Source organism: Saccopteryx bilineata, chromosome 3 (genome assembly GCF_036850765.1).
Source record: "Saccopteryx bilineata isolate mSacBil1 chromosome 3, mSacBil1_pri_phased_curated, whole genome shotgun sequence".
Classification (NCBI taxonomy): Eukaryota; Metazoa; Chordata; class Mammalia; order Chiroptera; family Emballonuridae; genus Saccopteryx; species Saccopteryx bilineata.
Window position 1 is genome coordinate 114,299,349 of NC_089492.1, and position 27,100 is coordinate 114,326,448.

Sequence of the window (27,100 nt, forward strand, 5' to 3'; positions counted from 1 at the left end):
TTTCTCAGACTAGTGAATGAAATTTGACCTTGTATTTTTTAGGCAAAGATACTTAAAAAGAAGCCAGAGGGCATGAAAATGTATATACATTTAGATAAATAAAATTTTTCTGTCTTTCAATATTCAAAGGAAAGTTATGAATGTTTAATTTTTAAAAATGTGACTGACTAGGCAGTGGTGCAGTGATAGAGCATCAGACTGGGATACAGAAGACCCAGGTTTAAAATGCCGAGGTTGCCGGCTTGAGTGGGCTCACCAGCTGGAGCGTGGGATCATAGACATGACCCTGTGGTCGCTTGCTTGAGCCCATAGGTTGCTGGCTTAAAGCCCAAAGTCACTGGTTTGAACCCAAGGTCTCTGGCTTGAGCAAAGGATGACTCACTCTACTGTAGGCACCCCCACCCCACCAGCAAGGCACATACGATAAAGCAATCAATGAACAACTAAGGAGACTAAGGAGCCACAATGAAAAATTGATGTTTCTCATCTCTCTCCCTTCCTGTCTGTCTGTCCCTATCTGTCCCTCTCTCTGTCACAAAAAAAAAAGTTATTTCCCTCAGTATAGGTGGTTGTACCTTTTAAATTTAGAATACTTAAAAATATATTTTGGTTAGGTATTAGAAAATAGCACATCCCTGTAAACATCTCAGCAAACTTACATCATATTTTACATAATATTTTTACAAAAGAAAAATGAGGTATTTTTTCAATACTAGATCTTAGTAAGTATCATATACTGTTCCCTGCAAACTGAGCCTTCTTCCTAAGTCCTCAAAAACTGTTACTGGAGTTATGCTGGGAATTTTTGTCAAGATAGTAAGGATGTTGATATTTTTTTCTTGGAACAGCAAATCTTTGGGGGTATTTGCCTCAATCAAAATGACGGTGTGTATAACTGAAATCACTCCCTACGAGTTCTGTCAGCTCCTGAGGTAGCACTGACAAATTAGAGGAATCTATCATCAGTGTGACCACAGTCTATTTATGCCATCCACTGGGACTTAATGTCCAAAATTCACTGAAGGAAACCATATTTCAGTAAGAATGCTTACTGAGGTGAGCTAAAGCTCTAGAATTCCCAGATGAGAACGCGAAGCCAAATTGAAAACCAGCATTACTGAAGTCCCAGTTCAGGCACTGAATAAGTTGTTGCTTCAACAACCAGATCTGGTTGGATCCTTTCATCAGTTTATCGTACCCCTTTCCTTAAGGTAATACCTAAATCCATATTTTAATAGTATAGCTACCTGAGCATAATTCGCCATCCACCCTTCCTAAATGCTTTACTAGGTCAGAGTGCAAATGTCCAAGCTGAGCCACATTTCACATAGTATAAGTTCGTTCCTACATTCACCCTAAATTGGAGGTTCCCACAGCAAATCTAGGGGTAAATATACTGCTCACAAAAGAAAATAGGGGATATTTCAAAATGAATATGAAGCAATAAAATATCCCCTAATTTTTGTGAGAAGTATATATTATTGGTAGTAGTAATCTTTGTACTGAACTTAAAAGTTTACAACATTCTTTCTTGAGCTTTAATGAACAAAATCTATAAACTTGTCTTCAGGTTTATTTTCTGTATATGAGAAAAGTAGAATATAAATTCTTGTTTCTAAACACATTTTGGCATATTAAATATGTTTTAAATTTATATTATTGATTTTAGAGAGAGAGGTAGAGATAGACAAAAACATTGATCTGTTTCTGTATGCGACCTGACCAGGGATCGGACCAGCAACCCTGGGGCATCAGAATGATGCTAAAACCAACCGAGCTAATCCAGCCAGGGTAGCATATTAAATTTTAGGGGTCTAGTTGGCTCAATGGTAGAGCGTCAGCCTGGCGTGTGTATGTCCAGGGTTCGATTTCCCATTAGAGCACACAAGATAAGTGCATATCACCTTCTCTACCCCTTCCCCTCTCGCTTCTCTCTCTTGCTCTCTTCCCCTCCTGCAGCCATTGCTTGATTGGAGCAAGTTGGCACCGGGTGCTAAGAATGGCTCCATGGTCTCTGCCTCAGGTGCTAAGAGCTGGGTTGCTGAGCAACAGAGCAATGCCCCAGATAGGTAGAGCATTGCCCCCTAGTGGGCTTGCCAAGTGGATCCTGGTTAGGGCACATGCAAAAGTCTGTTTCTCTGTCTCCCCTCCTCATTAAAAATAAATAAATTAATTAATAAATTAATAAATTTCAAGGGTCTAAAAGTATTCCTGATTTTGTAAAACACTGTGAAGTACTAGTGGAAATTTAAGTAAAAAGTACCTTGAACAGCCACTTTCTCAAAATGACAAACATTTAGAGTATCCTTTTATTTTATTATGTGGGATGCCGAAGTATTTTACAACTTTGAGAAAAAATCTTACTGTGTTCACAATTAAGAGTTAAATTTAATCATCTCACTTCATTCTTACCATTTATTTATTTATTTAGGTGAGAGGAGGGGAGATAGTGAAGCAGACTCCTGCATGCACCCCACCAGGATCCACCCAGTAACACCATGGAGCTATTTTTAGCACCTGAGGCTGGCATGCTCAGATCTGTCCTCAGTGCCTGGGGCCATGCTCCAATTGAGCCACTGGCTGTGGGAAGGGGTGAAGGGGGTGTGGGAGGGGGAGCAGATGGTTGCTTCTCATGTGTGCCCTGAATAGGAATTGAACCTGAGACGTCCATATGCCAGGCCGACCCTCTATTTACTGAGCCACTGGCCAGGGCCTCATTCTTATCACTTTAAAACTTTCCCTAGAAATAAAAGTTTTGCATAAACTGGGTGTCATTTTGTTCGTTAGGTAAAAGTGTCCATGGCAGCACAGACTAACCATCCAGCTACCTGACATCCAATCCGGCCTCACAGAGACTTGAATCTACTAGACCAAATCTTTGTACGTCAGAGGCTCCCAGGGCAAACACTGTTAGGGAATGTGCCTAGCATGTAAGAGGCACTAAAAGCTCAGTATCTCAACTAATCCTTTATACCATAGGACACGTTTTCACAATGACTGGCAAGCCAGCGTTTTATTAGAATACAACCGTATACAACAGCCTTCGGAAACTTTTTGTTTATACTAGTGGTATGATGAGCATTTATTACCAAGAAGAGTGGCTCTGGAGGTGGTCGTACATGAACTTTCTAGCATTTGGGGAGAGTTGAGTGGTGGAAATAAAGAACCCATGAATGATTAGGAAACAGTTTCAATTTTCAGGTTACTGAAAGGTAATGGCTTTGCTGTCCTTTGAGAAGCTGGCATCCGGGAGGAGGGATGAATAAAGAATGATGTTGTGACAACTTAGACATAGCCACAAAATACTAGCATATTTTAAAGGGAAGGAGTGAACGCACTTGGCAATAGAAGCTAAAAATTGAGACTACAAATTAAGGCTCTGCTTGCCCAGCCAGTGTAATTCATTCTCTGTTTTGGCACTGGCTACTCCATTATTTCCCCTTGTACTGCTCCTATCTTCTGCCCCCTATTTAACCCGTGGGAAAAGGTGACGGCACTTTCAGCTGCTGTAAACATGAAGCTGCTGAACAAATACTTCACATAAGGATCTTCACTGTGGCTTTCAATCTCCCAACTATATTGAGGGATATGCCCTGCTATTTCCCTGTCTGCTTCAAAGTTATTAAGAGTCAGTCATCCCCTAGATAACACCATGATGGGAAAAAGAAACCTTAGCGCAAGCTTGCTGTAGAACTTAACCTGTGATACTGGTACACAGTGTTAGATGACAGGAACTGTTACTCATCTGCTTCAAGGTTAAGTTACCTGTATAAAAAAGTAAGCAACATCATAAGCTCCTTTTAAACACTCACATTAATTAGACTCACTGCAGTGATATAAAACTAAGATTCTAATTAATAAGAATTTAAAGTATAAAAATATGCTGGATCCACTCCCAGCAAAAGTTAATAATGAATTCATGGGCAGTTCTAAAATGTGACAGCTTTCTATAAAAATGCTGTTTTCAGTGAGCAAGTTATCTGTAGAGATAATTTCTAAAGAGTGCACAACAGAGACGCTAATTTTAATTGGTCTGGTCCTATTGATGAGAAAGAGTCAGGATCTTGCCAACTACATTTTTTTCTGTAACGTCCATTCATTGGTTTCCTATTTCTTCCTTTTTCTCAAACTTTGGCAAGTTTAAAATTTTAAAGAATCTGTACATAAAGGTATTTTTTTACATGTCAAAAGTTTTCATTAAAAGATTGTTACTTACTCTATCAACAGGTTGATTCCCAAAAGGCTGCCACAAAACAAGTCAATCAGACACAAAATAGGTTAATAGAAAAAAATGTCCACAGTGAGGGAGGTGCTGTATCCTATGCCACACGGAGAAAAGTGCAGCAAGAGGAGAAGCTGACTGGATTGCCTAACAGTGAAACAGCTCAGGTGAGAGGTATTTTTGTTTTTGTTTTCCCCTTAATACTATATTAGAATACGCCCTTTGGGAATAAAGACGTTTTATTTTCTCCTGAGGGCCAAGGTTGTATGCTTTTGTTTAATGAAAATGGACAGAAAATGTCCTATTCAGCAGATAAAATTAAAGCCAGTTATCATAGAAACAGAATAACCGTGAGCACATTTGCTTACGGATCTGATTTCTTCCCTTAGCCTAAGAATGTAATGAAGTGCATGTCCATTTTTTTTTAATTTTGATTTTATTATTATTTTTTTATTCAGTGAGAGGAGGGGAGGCAGAGACAGACTCCCATATGTGCCCCAACTGGGATCCACCTGGCAAGCCCACTAGGGGTTGATGCTCTGCCCATCTGGGGCATTGCTCCATTGCACAGCAACCCAGCTCTTTTTTTTTTTTTTTTTTTTTTAATTTTTTTTTTCCTTGTATTTCTCTGAAGCTGGAAATGGGGAGAGACAGTCAGACAGACTCCCACATGCGCCCGACCGGGTTCCACCTGGCATGCCCACCAGGGAGCGACGCTCTGCCCACCAGGGGGCAATGCTCCGCCCCTCCGGGGCATCGCTCTGTCGCGACCAGAGCCACTCTAGCGCCTGGGGCAGAGGCCAAGGAGCCATCCCCAGCGCCCAGGCCATCTTTGCTCCAATGGAGCCTCGGCTGTGGGAGGGGAAGAGAGAGAGAGAGAGGAAGAAGAGGGGGAGGGGTGGAGAAGCAGATGGGCGCTTCTCCTGTGTGCCCTGGTCGGGAATCGAACCCGGGACTTCTGCACGCCAGGCCAACGCTCTACCACTGAGCCAACCGGCCAGGGGCAACCCAGCTCTTAGCGCTTGAGGCAGAGGCCATGGAGCTATCCTCAGTGCCCGGTGCCATCTGGCTCTAATCGAGCCACGGCTGCAAGAGGGGAAGAGAGAGAGCAGCGAGGGATGGAGGGGCAGATGGGTGCCTCTCTTCTGTGCCCTGACCGGGAATTGAACCCAGGACATCCATATGCCAGGCTGACACTCTGCCACTGAGCCAACCGGCAAGGGCCATGTCAATGTTTTATGCCATCTATGATCCATTAGGTACTCTTAACATACTCTATACTTCTACATTAGTTCCTCCAGTCTAACCTTTATAATCAAATATAAGTGAAGTGTTTCTCTGTTAATATGGTTGGATTTTAAAATGTATTTTTTACCTCATTTGATCATTTGGTTGGGTAGTGGCTCACTTTTAGCAAATGACTCACCCAGCAAACAAGTTTTTTTCTAATCTAACCCTTTTGACAAGAAGAAGCATACAATGTATTTATATCTGCAGTAAAAAATATTATTTTTCAGAAAGGCCAATATTTTATATGGTTTATACACCATCATTTTCCCAAAATGATTTGAGTTACAGTGTGCAATAGAATTTAATGCCCCCACCTCTAATTATCACCCTCACCCCCCAAGTTGGTGTATCAGGCAGCTGGGATGTTAATCACGAAACTGAGCGCTGAATTTGGCTCCGAGCTTCTTGGCAGGCAAGGCAAAAATTAGAAGCATACTAGTTAGGCATGTCTTGTCTAGCCAGTAAAGCGTACAAGTTTATCCAGAGAGAGATGCTTTTTCCGGACTAATAAGAATCCTTGGCATTTATTTTCCTACAAAATAACAGTAGCATCAATTTTTAAATTGTAAAGGACTCTATTTCAAATTAGTCATATTTTATAGTTTCTAAAGACAAATATTGCTTGGTGACAAAAATATTCTTAAAATAAAAATTTAAGAATATTTTAGAGAGAGAGAGAGAGAAACACTGACTTGTTCCACTTATTTAAGCATTTATTAGTTGATTCTTGCATGTGCCCTGACTGGGGACCAAACTTGGAACTTTGTCATATCAGGATGACACTCTGACCAATTGAGCTATCTGGCCAGGGCTGAAGTAGAGATTCTTGAGTGCTCTGTTTCAATCCTTACTGTGCATCAGAATTACCCTTGTATGGGAGTGGGGCAGGGCTTTAAAAATACTGATTCCAGATTCCAAGTGAAGAAACTGATTCATTTAAATTGGGCAGGCAATGTGATATGTGTGCATAGATTTTATCGCTGCAGAAATTTGTTTGTTCCCTTTCTCAGGCAGTCCCTTTCCCTCAGAGACAACCACTGTTTTGGTATTCTGATTCTCATCACTAGATTAGTTTTGCCTGTTCTAGAATTTCACATCCATGTAGCCATACACTGTGTACTCTTCTGTGCCTGGCTTCTTTCACTCAGCATGATTTATGACATTTATTCATACTGTTGCACGTATTAGTAATTTGTTCTGTTATTGTGTAGTATTCCATTGTATAACTATGCCATAATTCACATATCCATGCTCTTATTAATGGACACCTGGGCTGCTCTGGCTTTCGCCATCACAAATACGATTGCTGTAAACATTCTGACACAAGGCTTTCTACGGATCCTTTTTGTTTCTCCCCAGAGTTGGAAATGCTGCGTCATAGAGCAGATACATATTCAACTTTACAAAAGCTGACAAGTGGTTCCCATTTTATACTTCTGCCAGTAATGCACAAGAGTGGCAGCCATTGCACATCCTTCCCATTGCTTTGGTGTTGTCAGTCTTTTTCATTTTAGCTGTTCCAACCTGTGTATATTAGTATCTCATGATGATTCTAATGATCGTTTACCTGATGACTAATAATTTTGAGCACCTTTTCATGTGCTAACTTGCCCATTCATATATCTTCTGTAGTGAGTTGTAAGAATTCTTCATATTTTTCACATATAAGTCTCCTGTCCAATATCTGTACTGTGGATATATTCTTCTTGGTATGTAGTTTGCCTATTCATTTACTTAATAGTGTCTGTGATAAACAGAAGCTATTTGTTATTTTTATTTGAAGTTCAATTAACCAGTGTTTTTCTTTACAATTTCTTTTCTGTAAGAAACCGAAGAAACCTTTGTCTACTTCAAGGTCACAGAGTCATTTTGCTATATATGCTATATATAAATATATAATTTCTTTACAGGCTTATTGGTTTAGCTTTCATGTTTGGGTCTATGAACCATCTCAAGTCAGTTATTGTGTATGTGTGAGATAGGAGTTGAGGTTTGTTTTTCTAGATAGAAAGCTGGTTGTCTCAGCGCCATTTGTTAAAAATATTTTCCTTTTCCTAATGAAATTTCTTGGGAGACTTTTTTAAAATTCAGCTGACCGTTTGTTTAGCTCTGGGTCTGTTTCTGGACTCTTTATCATTCTGTTTGTCCTTACATCAATACCACTTTGCATCAATTATTGCAGCTTCACAGTAATTTCTGAAATTAGGTAGAATAAGTCTTTCAGCCCTTTCTATTCTTCAGAAATGGCTTGGCCAGATTAGGTCCTGGTCCCCTCCCTAAAATTTAAGAACCAGCTTGTAAATTTCCACTAACAAGCACAATAGGATTTTGATAGGGACTACACTAAATTTAAATATCAATTAAGGGTGAACTGCAATCCCAACATTGAGTTCTCCAATGCACGGACCTGCTACTTCTCTCCATTTATCTAGAGCTTCATTTCTCTCTGCAGTGTTTTATAGTTTTCAGCATAGCTATCTTACACATCTTCCATTCAAGTTATCTTTAAAAGTTTTGATTTTGATCCTATTGTAAATGGCATTTAAAAATTTTTCAAATTCAAAAAATTTCAATTTCAGATAAAAAAAAGTTATTTTTGCTTGTATATAGAAATATAACTTATTTTGTATATTGACCTTGTGTCTTTGGATCTTCCTAAATTCACTTATTCTAGTACTTATTTTGTAGATTCTTAGGATTTTTCTATATAGTCAATCATGTTGTCAATGAATAGAGTTTTACTTCTTCCTTTCCAATGTGTATGCCTTTCATTTATTTTTGACATAGCTGTTACACCTGCCAGGACCTATAATACTACATGAATAGTACAAGTAGTGAGAGTGAGCATCCATGCTTTTGTTCCTGATCTTATGGGAAAACCATTCATTCTTTCACCAGTAAGTAATATGTTAGCTTAGGTTCTTCCTAAATGCCCTTTATCAGGCTGAGGAAATTTCATAGTTTTTATAGTTTGTTGAAAATAAATTTAAGTCATTCAGTAGGTTATTAATGCTTTTTATGGATCTACTGAGATGATCATGATTTTTATCCTTTACTAGTATAAAGAATTACATTGAGTTTTGAATGTTAAATCAACCTTTTATATCTGGAATATACCCTATTTAGTCATATGATGTCATACTAAAGTCAGTTCATATTATTCCATTAAGGATTTTTAATATTGATGAGATACTGGTCTATAATTTACTTTTCTCTTAATATACTTATATGGTTTAATTTTATGAGTTGGAAGTATATTTTTGGAAAATGTCTTAGTAAGATTAGTCTTTCATAGATGTTTAATAGAATTTAGTAAGAAAACCAACTGGGCCTATTTTTGTTTTAGGAAAATAGTAAATTATGAATTTGCTCTCTATAATAGTATGATCATCAGATTTCTTTTCGTGTCCGTTTTGGTAAATTTCATCTTCCAAGGAATTTCTCTACCTCATCTAAGTTAAATTTGTTAGCAATATATAATTCATGATATTCTCTTACTATTATAATACCTTCAATATCCATATTGATGTCCCTCTTTTATTCCTGATAAGAGTAACTTAGTTTCTTTTTTCTTTTCTCAATAATCTAGCTAGATGCCTGTTATTTGTACTGATCTCTTAAAATAACCCAAGTTTGGATTTGTTGATTTATCTATTACCAATCTTATTTCTATCACTATTACCCTAATATCCATTCTTTGTCATTTCCTTCCTTCTACTTATTTTGCATTTGTTCATTCACACTTCATGAAGTGAAAGCTCGAGTCATTGATTTTAAGCCTCTTTTCTTTACTAAAATATAAAGCTATAAAATGCTTTAGCTGTATTCAACAAATTTTGATATGTTGTGTTTTCATTTTTGTTCAGTTAAATATATTTCCTGATTCCCCTTGCTTATTCTTTAACCCATGGACTATTTAGAAGTACATTATTTAGTCCCTAAACGTTTTTGAGATTTGGGGGTTATCTTTTTGTTACTGATTTCTGATTAACTCTGTTGTAATGAGACATTTCCTGTATTATTACAGTCCTTTAAAATTCATTGAAACTTGTTTTTATTTCTCAGAAGGCCCAAGTTGGTAAATGTTCCTTGTGTATTTGTTAAGAGTGTATTTTCTGAAGTTTGGGCTCTACTGTTTTATTAATGTTAAATTGTTTGATAGTGTTGTTCAAGTCTTCTGTGTCCTTACTGTTTTGCTTTATTTTACCCTTCTGTTTTATCACTAAATAAGAAAGAGTTTTTAAATCCTTGACTGTAATTGTGGATTCATCTCTCTTTTCCTTTCGTTCTATGAGTTTTTGCTTCTTGGATTTTGATGTTCTGTTAGGTAAACACAGATTTAATACTGTTACATTTTTTTTTAATTTTTCAATTATAGTTGACAACAGAAGTAGGTTTATAGTGGCTCCACTGGAAAATAATACAATAATTAATAGATAATATAAGAATAAACTTTTTCATACAACTGTAAAGCTACTTTTACTCAACCTGTATTACTTTCAGGTACACTATATAGTGATTAGACATTTATATAACTTACAAAGTGATCATCCTGTTAAGTCCAGTACCCATATGACACCATACATAGTTATTACATTATTAACAATATTTCCTGATTCTGTACTTCACACCCCTGTGACTGTTTCCATAACTGGCAATTTGTACATCTCAGCCTCATCCTAATACCTTTATACCCATCTCCCCAACACCCTCCCCCCAATTGGGCAACCATCAGTTAGTTTTCTGTATCTATGAGTTTGTTTCTCTTTGTTCATCTATTTTCTTATTTTAACTTTTTAAGTTATATTTTATTGGGGTGACACTGGTTAATATAATTTTACAGATTTCAGATGCCCCTATCTACAACAATCTCTGTATACCATATTGTGTTCACCGCCCCAAGTCAAGCCTTTGTCCATTATCACTTATACCCCATATCCTCCTCCATCCTACTCCACCCCACTCCCTGCCCCTCACAATCACCGCACTGTTGTCCATATCCATGAGTTGTTTTCTTTAAATTGGTCTTTTGCTTTATCCCCCTACCTCCCTCACCAAACCTCACCACCCTCTCCCTCCTGATAGCTGTCAGCTGGCTCTCTGTGTATGAGTCTGTTTCTTTTTTGCTTATTAGTTCATTTTGTTCATTAGATTCCACATATGAGTGAAATCATATGGTACTTGTCTTTCTCTGACTGGCTAATTTCACTTAGCATAAAGCTCTCCAGGTTCATCCATGCTGTCTCAAAAGGTAAGATTTCCTTTTTTGTTATAGCCACATAGTATTCCATTGTTTAAACGTACCAGCTTTTTAATCGATTCATCTACTAATGGGCACTTGGGCTGTTTCTAGATCTCAGCTATTGTAAATAATGCTGTAATGAACCTAGGAATGCATATATTATTTTAAATTAGTGTTTTGGGTTTCTTAGAATATATTCCCAGAAGTAGGATCCCTGGGTCAAAAGGCAGTTCCATTTTTAATTTTTGAGATAACTCCATAGTGCTTTCCACAGTGGCTGCACCAATCTGCGATCCCACCAAAAGTGCCCTGATGTTGTATGAAGATTAGTGAAAAAAACTAACCACCCTGATTATGTGAAGATTATAGACCCAGTGATTATAGACAGTATAATCTTCATACAACAGGGTGGTTAAGTCTTTTGTGAACCGGCAGTTGAAAACCACTGGTCTAAATCAAACTAATATGTGTTTGATAATAGCCTTTATTTCATTCATCATAATGTCCTTCAGATCCATCCATGTTTTGCATGTATCACTAGTTCATTTTTTTTTTTTTTTTTTTGGATTTTTCTGAAGCTGGAAACGGGGAGAGACAAGTCAGACAGACTCCCACATGCGCCCGACCGGGATCCACCCGGCATGCCCACCAGGGGCAACGCTGTGCCCACCAAGGGGTGATGCTCTGCCCCTTCGGGGCGTCGCTGTGCCACGACCAGAGCCACTCTAGCGCCTAGGGCAGAGGCCAAGGAGCCATCCCCAGCACCAGGGCCATCTTTGCTCCAATGGAGCCTTGGCTGCGGGAGGGGAAGAGAGAGACAGAGAGGAAGGGGGGGGGGTTGAGAAGCAAATGGGCGCTTCTCCTATGTGCCCTGGCCGGGAATCGAACCCGGGTCCCCCGCATGCCAGGCCGACACTCTACCGCTGAGCCAACCGGCCAGGGCTCTAGTTCATTTTTATTGCTAAGGAGTATTCTGAAGTACGAATGTAGTATTCAAGAACATGAGTTTCCAGTTTTTGCCTTGTACCCATTTAGGCTGGTAGCTGTAGATTTTTGGTAGCTGTTCTTTATCAAGTCAGTATTTCTAGTGTATTGAGAATGATCATGAATGGGTTTTAAATTTTGTTAAATGCTTTTCCTGGATTAACATGATTATTTGAATTTTCGTCTTTGTATTATTAACATGGTAGATAGCACAAACATGTTATATTTCTCAAATCAACCTCAGTTGGTTATGATGCATTACTTTTTTCATGTGTTGATGAATTCAATTTGCTAGTGTTTTGTTGAAGATTTCTGCATCTGTTCATGAGGAGTAGTGACCTGTTGTTTTCCAGTGTCTTTGGCTGGTTTTGGTATCAGGGTAATATTGGCTGCATGCAATGAGTTGAGAAGTTGTCCCTCGAATTTCTAGAAGAGAATGAATATAATTGGTGCTGTTTCTTTTTTAAATGTTTTAGAGAATTCTCCAGTGAATCCATTTGGGCCTGAAGATTTTATTTTTTAACTATGAATTGAGTTTCTTTTTAAGACTATTCGGATGATCTATTTCAAGAGCTGGCAAGTTTTTCTGTAAAGAGCCACATAGAAAATAGGTTTTATAGGTCACGTGGTCTCTGTCACTATCCAACTCTGCATTGTAGCACAAAAGCATCATGACACAGTACATAAACAAATTATAGCCAAATCCAACAAAACTTTATGACACTGAAATTTAAATTCCATATAATTTTCAAGTGTCACAAATTATTTTTTCCTATCACTTAAAAATGTAAAAACTATTCTCAGTTGATAGGCTCTATAAAAAAACAGGCAGCGCACTAGATTTGGCCTGCTGACCAGTTTACCCTCCTAATCTATTTCGAGTTATTTTTGATATTCTAAGAATTGGTTCATTTCATCTAAGCTATCATATTATTATGTTTAGAATTATTCATAGTCTTCCCTTGTCTAAATCCTTTAAATACTGTGGAATCTGCAGTAGTATTTCTTTCCAGATATTGGTAATGTTTTTTTTTTGGGGGGGGAGTTTTGGTCAGTTTTATCCATTATATTGGTCTTTTCACAACACCAGTTTTTGTTTGATTTTCATTGATTTTAGCTCTTGGATTTATTTTCGCTGTTTCTAGTTTCTTGAGGTGGAAACTTAAGTTTCAATTATTGAATTAAGACTTTTCTTCTTTTCCAATATTGGTATTAAGTATATAGTATAGATTTCCCTTCTAGGGAAAATCTATGTTAACCCTAGATTAACACTGTGTTAACCATGTATTTTCATTCAGTTCAATATATTTTTAAGTTTCTCTTGGGTCTCTTTCACCCATCCAGGAGAGTGTCTTTAAATTTTCAAGTGCTTATAGATTTCCCTTTTATTTCTTTCAGCTTGATTTTGGTTTATTTTCCTTTTCTTTTTCTAGTTTAGGTGGAAGGTTAAGCTATTGATTTGAACCTTCATTTTATTCTAATAGAAGCATTTAATGCTGTAAATGTCCTGCTAAGCCCCATCTTAACTGCATCCCATGAATCCTCATATCTTATATTCTTACTTTGTTTAGTTCAAGAAATTTTTTACTTTCCCTTTAGACTTCTTTTGTGATGCCTTGGTTATTGGATATCTCAGTTATCTGTTATTGATCTCTAACTTATATTGTCCCAAAACTTACTTTGTATAATTGTTTTAAAATTTGTTAAGGTTTATCTTAGGACCCAGAATAATTGACTATCTCGGTGCATGTTCCAATTGCAATTGGAAAGAACATGTATAACTATCAGGTAGATCCCATTAGTTTGTGGAATCATTTTCTTTTATAACCTTGCTAGTTTTATGTGGTAGTTCTTATTACTGAGAGCAGGGTTTTCTAGTTAGGAGGATGTGGGGTCCTGCCTCTGTGCTGTCATTTGCTTAATGCATGGCAGTGATTGTCAGTAGGGCTTCTCCCCAGTGTTTGAAGTTTGATGTCTCTTTATTGATGTTTGCTTAGTGCAGGGCGGGCATGGCCCATAGGGCCCATTGTGCAGTCTCTACAATGTCTGGTGGGGTGCAGGAGAGGCACTGCTTCTGCCTGTGTTAGTGCAGGGAGGGATAGTCTACAAGGCTCTGACCTACAGTCTCCGTAGTACCTCATGGGGAGGGCAGGTTGTTACCTCAGTAACGCAGGCTAGGTAGGAATGGTTGACATGACTCTCATAACTTCCGTTAACACTCAATGGGATAGGGTATTGCTGTGTAGTTTGGGGATGGTCGAAGGGCTCCACACAGGTCTCCTCAGTGCTTAGTGGGGAAGGCGGGTGTGCACCCATTAATACAGGGTAGTGACACTTGTCCGGGCTCCACCCATAGTTCCCACAGCACCGGGAGGGAGGTACAGCTTCTTTCATGGTTTTCACCAGCAGCAGAGCAGGTGTTGTCAAAAGGGTTCTGTCCTGTAAACCTGCCATTCCCCTGGTCCATTACCAGCAAGCAGGGTTGTTGGATTTTTATTTATTTATGTATGTATGTATGTATGTATGTATGTCTGTGCATGTTGTTTTCAGATTGCAGGCTGCTTTATGAAGCCCAGCCTGGTATACATAAGATGAACCCAAAACAGGGGGCTTGTGGCTGAGACTCATGGTTAGGTCATTCCTTATGTCCTGAAGTCTCTATCCAGTCTGTCCTCTATTCTACAACTTTCAGAATATTCTATTAGGGCCCTGGCCCGTTGGCTCAGCGGTAGAGCGTCGGCCTGGCGTGTGGGGGACCCAGGTTCGATTCCCGGCCAGGGCACATAGGAGAAGCACCCATTTGCTTCTCCACTTCCCCCCTTCTTCCTCTCTGTCTCTCTCTTCCCCTCCCGCAGCCAAGGCTCCATTAGAGCAAAGATGGCCCGGGCGCTGGGGATGGCTCCTTGGCCTCTGCCCCAGGCGCTAGAGTGGCTCTGGTTGCGGCAGAGCACCGCCCCTGGTGGGCGTGCCGGGTGGATCCCGGTCGGGCGCATGCAGGAGTCTGTCTGACTGTCTCTCCCCGTTTCCAGCTTCAGAAAAATACAAAAAAAAAAAAAAAAAAAAAAGAAAGAAAGAATATTCTATTAGTTGTTTTTTGTCCTGAATCTTTAGTTGTAATTAGCAGGAGGAATAGCTTAGAATTCTCTTACTGTCTTTTCTGTTAATAGATGCCCTTCTCCTTCAATTTGTAGGCATCACTGGGTATGGAATTTTCGTTCCGAACTTGAAAGATGATGTTTTCCTATAATTCAGGGTATGTTTTTTTTTTCTGATAAGTTAGCAATTATTCTTATCATGACCCAGTATATAATGTACATCAATCTGGCAGCTTTCATGATTTGCTTTTTTATCTTTTTCTTTTTTTTAGGGATGGCTGTCTTGTTTTTATTTTCTTTGGGTTCATTGAGCTTTTATAAGTGGGTTGATATGTGTCATCAAATTGGGAAAGTTTCAGCTGTGATTTCTTTTGATTTGTTTTCTGCCTTAATCCCTCTTAACTACTTATTCCGAGAACCAAATATATGCAAATTAAAATGCTTTACCTTTTCTAACAAATAAACTGTTTATTTTGCAAATCAGTCTTTTATTTTGCTATACTTCAGTTTGAATATTCTTTTGCTGAGCCCCTGTCAAATTAGCATTAAACCTAGCAAGTGAAATTTTCATGTCATATTTTTCAGTTCTAAGAGGGCATTATTCTTTCCATTTCTCTGCTGAGTCCTTCATCTGTTCACTAATTATGTTTAACTTTTCATTTAAGTCCTTGAATATATTTATGTAACTGTTCTGTTACTCGATAATTCTACCATCTGGGTTATATCTGAGTCTATTTTTATTATGTTTTTCTCCTAGCTATAGGTCAAATTTTTCAGCTTATGTGTAGTCAAGTTTTTTTGTATGTTGAACATTCTAGATCAGGGGTCCCCAAACTTTTTACACAGGGGGCAAGTTCACTGTCCCTCAGACCGTTGGAGGGCCGGACTATAAAAAAAACTATGAACAAATCCCTATGCACACTGCACATATCTTATTTTAAAGTAAAAAAACAAAACGGGAACAAATACAATATTTAAAATAAAGAACAAGTAAATTTAAATCAACAAACTGACCAGTATTTCAATGGGAACTATGGGCCTGCTTTTGGCTAATGAGATGGGCAATGTGCTCCTCTCACTGACCACCAATGAAAGAGGTGCCCCTTCCGGAAGTGCAGCGGGCTGGATAAATGGCCTCAGGGGGCCGCATGCGGCCCGAGGGCCGTAGGTTGGGGACCCCTGTTCTAGATGCTAAGTTCTTGAGATTCCAGATTTCATTAAAGTGTTGAATTTTGTCCTGTTGGGCAGTTAATTTATTGGTCCTTTACCTCGATCATGTCCTGACTTCTGTTTAAACTTTTATAGGCTGGTCTAAAGTTACATTGTGGAGTGTAGCCTTTCTAGACTCTGGGTTGTTTTCCTTTCCTCAACAATCACAGCCTTACGTGTTTTCTATGCCTGATAAGTCCCTGCAGGAATTTTACCCAACTTTATTATTGTATTTATTTCATGGGTTTTAACCCTTTACTCATGGCCAGAACTAGAAAGTGTGCTCATTGTTTTCATCACTTCCTAATTGATTCTAATATGCATTCAAGGTTTATAACTGTCTTAATGCAGGGTTTTATAATATTGTCACTGTTGACATTGGGCTGGATTATTTGTTCTGTAATTGCAGGCCACCATCCCTGGCCTCTGTCCAGTAAATGTCAATAGTACCCTCTTTCCAGTTATGACAACCCAAATTGTCTCCAGAAATTGCTAAATGTCCCTGTGGGACAAAATGTTCCCAGGTTGAAAACGCTGCTCTAGCAGAATTAATTATTGCATACCTTAAGCCCATGCTCCTCAAAATGTGTTATGCCAACGAGCTGCACTGGCAACACCTGGAGGTTCTCATAACACAGAATTGAAGGTCTCATCTGAGACCTTTGGAATGAGACCTGCATCTTACAAGATCCCAGAATGATTTGTATGCTTTTTAATCTTTGAAAAAGAATGCCATATACCAGGGGCCCGCACACTTCTTCAAGGGCCAGGTAGTACATATTTCAAGCTTAAGATACAGTCATTATCAGAACAAGTCAGCTCTGCCATTGTAGTGTAAAAGCAGCTATAGATAATACATAAACAATGGGTGTGGCTGTGTTCCAATAAAACTTTATTCACAAAACAGGCAGCTAGCCAGTGAGCCAAACTTGTCTAACATATGTCATAGACTATCCCAGTCAGATCTCTCAGTAAAGTGAAGACAACTGGTAAATTCTCTGGTGAATGAGTACCTTCCTATCTTTCATGTGTTGTTGCTTAAAGAGATGTGTATGTTACACATATTTTCTGTCTTGAAATTTTAGTAGCTCAACTTCTATTATCTAGGTGGGGATATCATACACTCCCATATATAAATAAGTTAGATATTGATGCCGCTTAAGTTAGCTTACCAGTGGCTATCAGCCTTCAGAAATATTTGATTTTATGGCATGTTTCTTTTTCTTTGTGGAAGAACAATATATTTTATTGGCCCAGTGAAATATTCACTTATTGCCTTTAGCAAAGTAAGCTGACAAAACTTCAGGAAAATTGTATTCGTGTGACTTTGTTAGAGCAGTTTAAATTTAGTTATCCTGCTCACCATACCAAATGTTCCAAGTCCCCGCCAGAGTACAAGGGTAATGTTTACCTTGGCCACACCTCTTGACAATTTTGTTGTATGCTTCTAGGCATTCAGGTTTAACACTGTAAAATTTTAATTTGTATATACAGCCTGTTTCCCTTTTTTCTAGAAGATAAGAGGGAGCATCTTTTCCTAAATCAACTTTCTAGACAAATAAGGATTTTAACTAGCTGTCTTCTTGAGATCTGTTATTGGAAGATGTCAACCTCCGGAGGCCAAGCAGGGGGTAGGCTGCTAGCCCAGTCTGTCTACTCAGTGAGGGCAAAACCATCTTGTTCCTTTAGAATCACTGTTAATTATTAATGACCATAAAGCCCTCTAATTCTGACTGATACCCATAAGATTAAATCTGTTTCTTTGTCTTGCCAAGAAAATTCAGTTTTCATATTTTCTTATTTTTGTATTATAAATTAAGAGATGGGCTTACTTACTGGTTTAATAGAACCAATCAGATTTGACTCTTTGATGCTGGTAAGTAGCTTATAAACTCCTAAAATCTAGACTCTCAAAATAATTTCTCGGGTAAAATAAACACACAAAAACTTATTTAGCATTTTTATAGCATACACAAAGTAAGTACATATGTATTTTTCCATAGGAGAACACAAGGAGAAGACAAAAATATTATGGGTCGCAAGATTTTTTGAATGAAGTAAAAAGTTCTCCACAAAAAGACAGCTATATGCAGTTCCCAACCTCACTTTATGAATCCCATCAAGATTTTACCAGTCGTGATAGATTCAACAAGTCAAGATGTCCATCTTGTTACACACACACTCCTACAACTGGTATGCAAATCCCAGACTTAGAAAATTCTCCAGGATTTTGGCCTGCAATTTCCCAGTTTACCCTCAGTGAAGAGACACACGCAGATGTGTATTATTATGGTTTCACCATTCTTGTTCTTTTGATGTTGATATGTATTGTTTTATCTTATCTCTGAAGATACCAAACAAAATCCTTTTGATAATTTTTAAAGTTCCAGTTCTTCACAGAAATGTTGCGTTCTTATTTTAGGGCTTCCTCCCAGACATCTTCAAGGTAATTGGCTTATAAAAAGAGAATACATTTTAACAAAGTAAGTTTGAACAGTCTGAAAAATTGCTTTATACCAGAAATGGTATCATGATCGATAGTTTGGAAAATACTCTTCTGAAGTTTCAGATCACCCAGAAAATTTAAAAGGGTTATCCTAAAAAAGAGATTAACCTTGTTTGATCAAAGGAGCAATTTGGAAATTAAAATGTTATTTATAAGGACAACTTACCATATAGAAACTTTTTAAGTATATGTTATGTCTCAAAGTTTTAAATAAGCTGATATATACATTTCTTGTAAAACATATAATTAAAAGATAAGGACATTTATGAAGTGTGATTATTGCTTACCTTACTACAGTATGGACATTCACCAAATAAGATGTTAAAACTCTGTCTACTGGTCTGTAGTCCTCTCAACCACTGAAGATTTTAAAAGATAACAGGAGCAGTGTTAGCATGATTAGATACTCCAAAAATCATTCCCTGTCTTTTTGAGTACATTATATTTTTATTCCAGAATTTTTTTTTTTTTTGCAAGAGTAAGGAGGCTATTTTCTAAGCCAACATCTGACTACTAATATGCTGGATAACAAGGGGAAACCAATGTGCATTCCCAGGTCTATGCGTACTGGTAAATAACCAAATTATGGGCCCTATAAAAATTTGATGAAAATTATTCACCTTTTCTTCCCCTGCAACACACAAAAATAATGCATACAGGTCCATGGCATTCATAGACCTACCTAAATCCATTAATCACAGGCTAAAGATACCATAGGCTCTTGACAATTTAGATCTTAAATTATTTTTATTTATCCATTTTAGAGGGGAGAGAGAAAGAGAAGGAGGGGAGGAGCAGGAAGCTTCAACTCCCATATGAGCCCTGACCGGGCAAGCCCAGGGTTTCAAACTGGCAACCTCAGCATTCCAGGTTGACGCTTTATCCACTGTGCCACCACAGGTCAGGCCGACAATTTAGATCTTAATTCTGATATTAATCACCAATACCTCAACCATAAATTGCTTCATTTTAAAAATTTAAATGAATACTCATTATTATAAAAGAAAGCACATGTTTCCTTCAGAGTACCTCTATAATTAGACTTGACATTTTATCATTTATATAAGGTAAACTGACATCTCTACCTCAGTCCTCCCTTGTTTAAAATGCAGATAGAATGGACTCCTATCACTAATCACAAAAATCAGGTAGTGATCACCACACAACTGCATGGTGTTTTGTATACTGATGAATGTATAACTTACTGTGTGTCAACTGTGCCCTAAGATGAATGCTATAGAGAACAAATGCAGAGACAGGAAAAAAGCAGACTTCACATACAATGTCACTGACTGAGATGCTATGAGATATTCAGATCATAAAATGTGTTCTCCTCAATATCAGAAGTAGGATTATTACATTTATTCTTTACCTAAATTTGCCTGAAAAGTAACAAATGGTTCATAGTGCTAGTTTCTTTTCACCTTGTTGCTGCCACTACTCCCAACTAGATGCATCTATAGTTTGCATGTTGTCACACATGGTATTTACTCAGGGTTACAATGTGCCATCAATTTACTGTATGTCAGTGTAGTCCGTGAATGTATTCTGGATACGCTTCCCCACTCTTGGTTACTCTTGGACTTTTATTTACTTATGAGGAAACGTAATGAGGAAATGAAGCACATGGACATCTGGAATGAACTAGTAATACAGGAGCTGATGGCAAAAGAGGAGATCACAGAAATAATCTAAATATTTCAAATAGGCACTCTTCCTGTGTTGTGCTAACTGAAAAAAGTCTTGTTGATGTGGTTTTTATTTTACCTCATATAAGCATATTTGATGGAAAGGCTGTCCACACTGGGAATTATCACACACTTGATCAGGAATGGCACCTTCTAGGTGATAGGCATAACAAATTCCACAATCCATAGAAAAGTCCTTCAAAGGAAAAATATTATAAGTATGTGTTTAAGGCACGTAAGATGAAATAAGAAAGAATAATATGGAATAGACAATGTTAAATTTTTATAGCTTATTAATTTTATAATTTATAAATTAGTTTTTATAAAAGTAACTATATCACTATGTTATAGAAAATAGTCACATTACTACTTAGTGCTCCCCTTTTCATCCAACAAATTATACACACAGATACAGAAAAAAATTCCATTTTTTGTCTCACAATATGTTTGGGCTTATAGCAATTTCCCATATTGTATATCAATATAATACCACTGAAGTATGTAAAAGCAGGAACTGATATAAGTGAATTGTATAATTAAAGGAAAAGACAACAATATCGCCAGCACTTTAGTAGTCTATAATTTAGCAGCTTTGTCAAAGATCAATTTTAAGTTTATTTGCAATATAGTGGTGTCTGTTCAATTTTGAAAAACTATACTGTCATCCTTCACACTTATATGTAAAGTTAAATAGAACTTCATTTCAGTCATCCGGAAGCAGATAGTAGAGAAAATCTAAACATCTCATTAGTTACTTTGAATCTTTACTATTTTTAATAATACAGATGTCTGTCATTAATTTGCTATTATGAAAACCAAGAAAAAGTACACTTAGAACCATTAATCAAAGGTTAACAAGACCTTTGACGCAACTGTTGCTTGCAGTTGGGAAGTCTCTTATAATATCCATCCAGTTCCCTCACTTTCTGCCTCATTTTTCTCTGGTGCCTAACTGTAATTATACAGCAGGGTTTGGAATATCAAAGCACTGAAAAAACTTACAGATTTTTCCAGGATAGCAGGAGCTGGAAAGTCGATTTCTAAAACATCTTTCAAATTTTGTAACAGAGTATTTTCTGGATCCCTGAAAGCAGGGGGGGGGGGATTACTAAATTTGTAAAATCTTAGAAAAGTAACAATTATATTGCAAAGATACTGATACTTACCACAAATGTATGTTCCTGCTCAGCTTAATTCCCAGGGGTTTCACCACTTCAGATATTTAAATAAAAAAGAGTTTAATAATTTAGGAGTTGCTATTCTCATTTTGTAAAACCATATTTGGCACAAAATTTGTTTCTAACTTAAATTGACATGTAACACTGTTGGTTTTAGGTGTACAATATAATGATTTGGTACACACATATGTTGTGAAATGGCTACCACAAGTTTACATCCATCACCACACAGTTATATTTCTTGTAATGAAAACTTTTAAGATCACTCAATAACTTTCAAATATACAATATAGTATTGTTAACTATAAAATTTAAGTAACTGACTAGAAAATATATTAAAAACAAAAGTGTATAGTTCAGACAAGATCGGGCGTGTTCAGGGTGGTATGGCCGTAGACAAAAAAGTGTATAGTTCAAAATGAGACATTTTCATTTAAAATAATTACTATTAATATTTTAGAATATTTTAACAGTAGTAGACAAGAATTTTATGATTCTGTTAAAACACTTAAATCTGAGATCTCACACCATGGTCAGCTCCAAGAAAGCAGCACTCAGGAAGCATAGTAGGATGCCTCGGATCGACCTCTATGTTTATTGATGCATTGTTCCCTAGAATAAAAGAATATTCAAGTTTTTAGAAGTAGAACAGTTCATCAAACAAAAAAATAAGCATCTGGGTGAGTATTTATTTCATTATTCTGCACAAGAAAAAAATAACCAAATGTCTTACAAATTATTTTATAAAGGTAAATATATGTGTATATTACAATTTAATTAAAGAAGTAATTTTGAAATTATAAATGTGGCTAACAATTTTGGGGGCCCAAAAAACAGTCTATAAATTAATATAATTTATTAGAATCCTGGTCAGGATTTTGTTAAAGTTTAAGTAAAAGGTTCTATGAAGTGATAAAGATCTTTAATATGAAAAATTGGCAAATCGAATATGTAAGAATATCTAAATTACCTTTTATGACTTTTTTAGAAAGTAATAGAAATATAGTCAAATGTATAAAAATTAGAAATACAATAAATTATAGAAATAAACATGCTTAGGATTTGAGTTTTATTAAATTTATAAATATACTCTGAATTCTTTTGCTCCCTGTGAAGTTTTCCCTTGGAAGTGAAAGGGTTCAGTTCCTATTAAATTTGAAACTGTCGATTTAGTAAAAACTAACCTTGCTTGCAGAATCTACAAAAAAATTATTTCTACTTGGCACTAGATCCTTTTATACATTTTAACTGTACTAGAGTACTGTACAAATTTCAGAAATGACTATTTTTTGAAGGTATACAATATAATTGTTTAAGGTCAATTTAAATATGTTATGATAAAAATAACTTGATAAATTATATATACTATATACTGTATAATCCTTTGGCCAAGGTTGGCAACAATATAAATGCTATTATTAGACAAAAAGATAACCAAGTAAAATAATATAATTCAATAAGAAAAACAATTACAAAAAGGTAACTTTAGGCATATCACTTGCCCTTTTCTCCTGAAATATTTACATTTAAATACACAGTAAAAAAAAATTCATCCTCAAAAGTCTGAATAGTTGACTTCATGCAAAAAAATCTCTAATAGTCTAATGCCATCTTTAGATTCATTTTCCTAAATAATTCAAAATATAAACAGTATCTTAAAAAGAGAAAAACCTCATTAACCCTCTTTTTCCTTACCTACTGCAATTCTGCGTGCTGTTGCACTCCGTGTAGGTTTTTCTGGCTCAAGTACCCAAGTCTTCTCATCGATTTCATCCATAACATCCCAAAATGCCTTCAGTGATTCCAATGCTGCCAAAAACTGACTATGAATGTTTATTATGGAGCTCTGTAAAAGGACAGAAGAAAGTTTAATAAGTTGTATGGCACTATCAGTAGCAGATAATCTTTCACTTAATTTAGACATTTTAACCTTTTCATTTCAGGTAAAACTAGACTCGAGTAAGAGTCAACGCTCCCTGCTTCACATGTGTCTTAATACACTTCCATCAGTATTAACAGAATTCCATGGTCACTTATGCAATTTTCAAGAAACAATGGCTTTTTAAAAACCATACTTATTTTTATTATGGTGAACTTTGTACTATATGTATAACACAGTAATTACTAATATAAGAAGGTGTGTATGTACAACTTTACTTTTAAACATTATGAATAAATAACTTTTCAGATTTAATTAAGCAAAAAGTATGAAAGTAAAGGAAATGTGTAACTCATGTTCTTTACTTCAATTAATTCTCAACCCCCTTCAGTGGGATTCCTCCGACCAGGGAGTAGAATGAGAAATAGCTAATTTGTTTACCAATTCCCCAACCCTCTTTGTCCAGTCATCTGTTTTTTTTCCAACCATTCCTCGACCCCCTTACCTAGTTAATGATATCCCCATCTCTCCCTTCCACCTTGGTGCAGCCATTTAAACTAGCCAATCAAGAAAAAATAAGATTGTACGGTCAACACTCCAGCCAATGGAGCAAGACCCAGCAGCCTAGGGCCTGATCGGGATAAAAAAACAGAATTTGTCCTCTGCCTGGCGTGCTTGCTGGCTGGCTTTCACTAGAGGTAGCACGCCCTTCTGCAGAAGTTATTAAAGTTGTCTTGCTGAGGTAATTTGTCTCCACGAGTCTTGCTTAATTCTACCTCTAACAAGAGTTAACACTGTATTTTTCTGAATTAAATTATAAATTAAAGGTGTTTCCTTTTTCTCATATATTCAATAACTGATCTTTTTATATTAATCTTCAAATGTACATATTTAAATATTTAAAACCCTCTCCAAGACAAAACACAAATATGTCTTCCTAGAAAAGAATCTCACTGTATCGGGTAAACTATAATCTTTAAAATGTCTGTGACATATTTTTAACCAGAGGATTATAAGATTTGAGTTTAAAAATATATATACATCTTTATATTCTCTAAGTAATATTTAATTAGCATTTATTTCAACTATAGATATAGATAACAAACCACATAAGTATTCCCAGGACATATAACTTTCTACTTAATAAAAATAATTTTGGAAACACATAGGGAACTTAAATACTAATATCTAGATTCCACTCTCAGCCATTCCTTTTTAATTGGTGCAATGTAGCTTTGGCATTGGGACTTTTAAAAGCTCCCTGATTGTACTGTGCAAAGTTAGAAACCACTAGGAACAATGAAGAATAGCCATCCTTGTTATAGTCCAACAGGGGTCCCCAAACTTTTTACACGGGGGACCAGTTCACTGTCCCTCAGACCATTGGAGGGCCGCCACATACAGTGCTCCTCTCACTGACCACCAATGAAAGAGGTGCCCCTTCTGGAAGTGTGGTGGGGGGCCGGATAAATGGCCTCAGGGGGCCGCATGTGGCCCACAGGCCATAGTTTGGGGAAGCCTGGTCCAAAGGTTACCACAAGTCCTAATTCTAAAAGATTCAGGCAGTCCTGCTATACAAATGAATTATGTCTTCATACAATTCAATTCAGCAAAAGTTTATAATGTGTCTTCTAATTATGCTATATTGTAGATATTAGTGACTAAAAAATATAGAACACAATATGTTAGTTAAGACCACAGACTTTGTAGTCAAAGCTTGAGTCTCATTCCTAACTCCATCACTTAAAGCTAGTTGCATCTTTATCAGCAAATTATTTAACTTCTCATAGGTTAATATGAAAATAGGGTTAATCCCTTGTTAATATTTGAGTGAGATAATATACATAAAAATGCCAAATGCTTAGCATATAGTGTATACTTAAAAATTGATAGCTGTTATTATGACAGAGTCCTAGACCTAGAAAAGTTTGCAGCCCAAACTTTTAAAGGAAATAGCAAATCCAAAAATATCTAGCATAAAAGGATTACCCTTAATATAAAAGGTTAATGAAAAAATCAATAAAAATGAAATGAATTAGCATGACCAGGCGGTGGCACAGTGGATAGAGCATCGGACTGGGACACAGACGACTCAGGTTCAAGACCCCCGAGGTCGCCAACTTGAGCACAGGCTCATCTAGTTTGAGCAAGGCTCACCAGCTTGAGCCCAAGGTCACTGGCTTAAGCAAGGGGTCACTTCAATCTGCTATAGCCCCCCAGTCAAGGCACATATGAGAAAGCAATCAATGAACAACTAAGGTGACGCCACAAAGAACTGATGCTTCTCATCTCACTTTCTGTGTGTCCCTCTCACTGTCTCTCTCAGTCACACAAAAAATGAAATGAATTAAAAAGGAAAATAATTCTCCCAATGACAAAATTCACATGATCAAATACAAAATAAGTTTATCAAATATTGTCATAAGTTTAGACAATATTTCTCTAATTACAAATCTTAAAGGTAAGAGATGAGCAAAGCTGAGGTTCCAAGATGGCAGCGGAGTAGGCAGATGTACAGACGCCCAGCTCTCAACACCAAACTGGAATACAAATCAATTTAGGAAAAATCAGCATGAAAAACCAACACTGAACTGCAAGAACAGCTCTCAAAAACCAAGGAGCAAAGAGGAAGCCACAATAATCCTGGTAAGGAGTGCCTGAATCTCCTCTGCTTACAGGAACAGAAGGGGGGGGCAAGGCTGAGAGCCCAGAGATGATTTCACAGAGGAAAAAGAGCAGAAACTACTCACAGCCACTTACCTGGCGACCAGGGAGCAAGGTGGGTTGAAAAGACCAGCTCATCTCCCAAATGGAAAGGACAGGGAGAGGGACAGACTGTGAGGGGCTAAGGTATGCAAGAAATGAAATAAAAAAGCTGACTCATTCGTGCTGGAGGCGGCCATAGCTGGGGGAGGGACTGAACCTTTCACAAAACAGAGCTAAAGTGCTTCCGGATCAGAGATCTCCAGACATCTCTCCAGCTCCAATCAGCACAAGACACAGCTGAAAACAAGAAGTGGGGAGGAGGGGCAGTAACTCAGGTCTCCATGGAGATCTGAGATACACCTCCCCCTACTGAAGCTGAGAAAAAACCCTGCCCCCAGTGAGATTAGTTGGTGGAAGAGACCTTCACGGTCTCAGGTTACACCCACAGCATTCCTGGTTACAGTTTCAAGGAAGCCCCCTGCTGAGATCAGTTAACAAGACTATCACCTGTTAAGAAAACAAACAAATCAAGACTTCAAAGCTGCCCAAATCCGAAAGTGGATTACAAATAATAGCTGATACCAACCCAAGAAGACCTAGAAATAACACAACTGAAAACTGGAGGCAGACAACACCAAGCCTAGACTCAACCAACTCTACAAATAAAACACCATGATGGGAAGACAAAGGGGTGCAACCCAAATGAAACCACAAGAGACACCTTTGAGAGATGAGCTGAGTAATATGGAAATAATCAAACTTCCAGATGCAGAGTTCAAAATAATGATTGTAAGGATGCTTAGGGATCTTAGAACAACAATGGAGGGGCAGTTTGAAAACCTAAATAAAGAAATAGCAAGTATAAAAAAGGATATTGAAATATTAAAAAAGAATCAGTCAGAGATGACAAATACAATATCAGAAATAAAGACCACAATGGAAGGAATTAAAAACAGGATAGATAGAGCAGAGGATCGAATCAGCGAGATAGAGGACAACTGGAATGAAGGCATGAAAGCAGAGAAGAAAAGAGAAAAGAGACTCAAAAAGTCAGAGAAAACTCTTAAGAGAGCTCTGTGACAACATGAAGAGAAATAACAT

General features: G+C 37.2%; 2 protein-coding genes across 9 annotated transcripts in view; one reads left to right on the plus strand and one right to left on the minus strand.

Moving 5' to 3' along the window:
- The window catches only part of VRK2 (VRK serine/threonine kinase 2), a 99,780-nt gene extending 81,390 nt beyond the window's left edge, over nt 1–18,390 (plus strand). For 3 of the 7 annotated variants that reach the window (XM_066267173.1, XM_066267174.1, XM_066267172.1), the window contains exons 13-14: nt 4,228–4,389; nt 18,046–18,390. In XM_066267173.1, coding sequence (XP_066123270.1) covers nt 4,228–4,389; nt 18,046–18,390 — 507 coding nt within the window. Of the gene's footprint in view, nt 1–4,227; nt 4,390–10,663; nt 10,764–14,929; nt 14,992–15,105; nt 15,421–18,045 lie in introns of those variants that run through there. The other 4 variants (XM_066267175.1, XM_066267177.1, XM_066267178.1 and 1 more) reach the window with 4 other exon arrangements.
- Nucleotides 1–27,100, minus strand: part of FANCL (FA complementation group L) — a 91,178-nt gene that overhangs the window by 8,622 nt on the left and 55,456 nt on the right. The window contains exons 8-14 of one of the 2 annotated variants that reach the window (XM_066267181.1): nt 23,110–23,260; nt 21,943–22,026; nt 21,403–21,448; nt 21,239–21,320; nt 20,316–20,432; nt 18,836–18,907; nt 18,362–18,496 (exon numbers count right to left, since the gene is read on the minus strand). In XM_066267181.1, the coding sequence (XP_066123278.1) occupies nt 18,461–18,496; nt 18,836–18,907; nt 20,316–20,432; nt 21,239–21,320; nt 21,403–21,448; nt 21,943–22,026; nt 23,110–23,260 (588 nt within the window). In that variant the 3' untranslated portion in view covers nt 18,362–18,460. Of the gene's footprint in view, nt 1–18,361; nt 18,497–18,835; nt 18,908–20,315; nt 20,433–21,238; nt 21,321–21,402; nt 21,449–21,942; nt 22,027–23,109; nt 23,261–27,100 lie in introns of those variants that run through there. The other variant, XM_066267180.1, reaches the window with a different exon arrangement.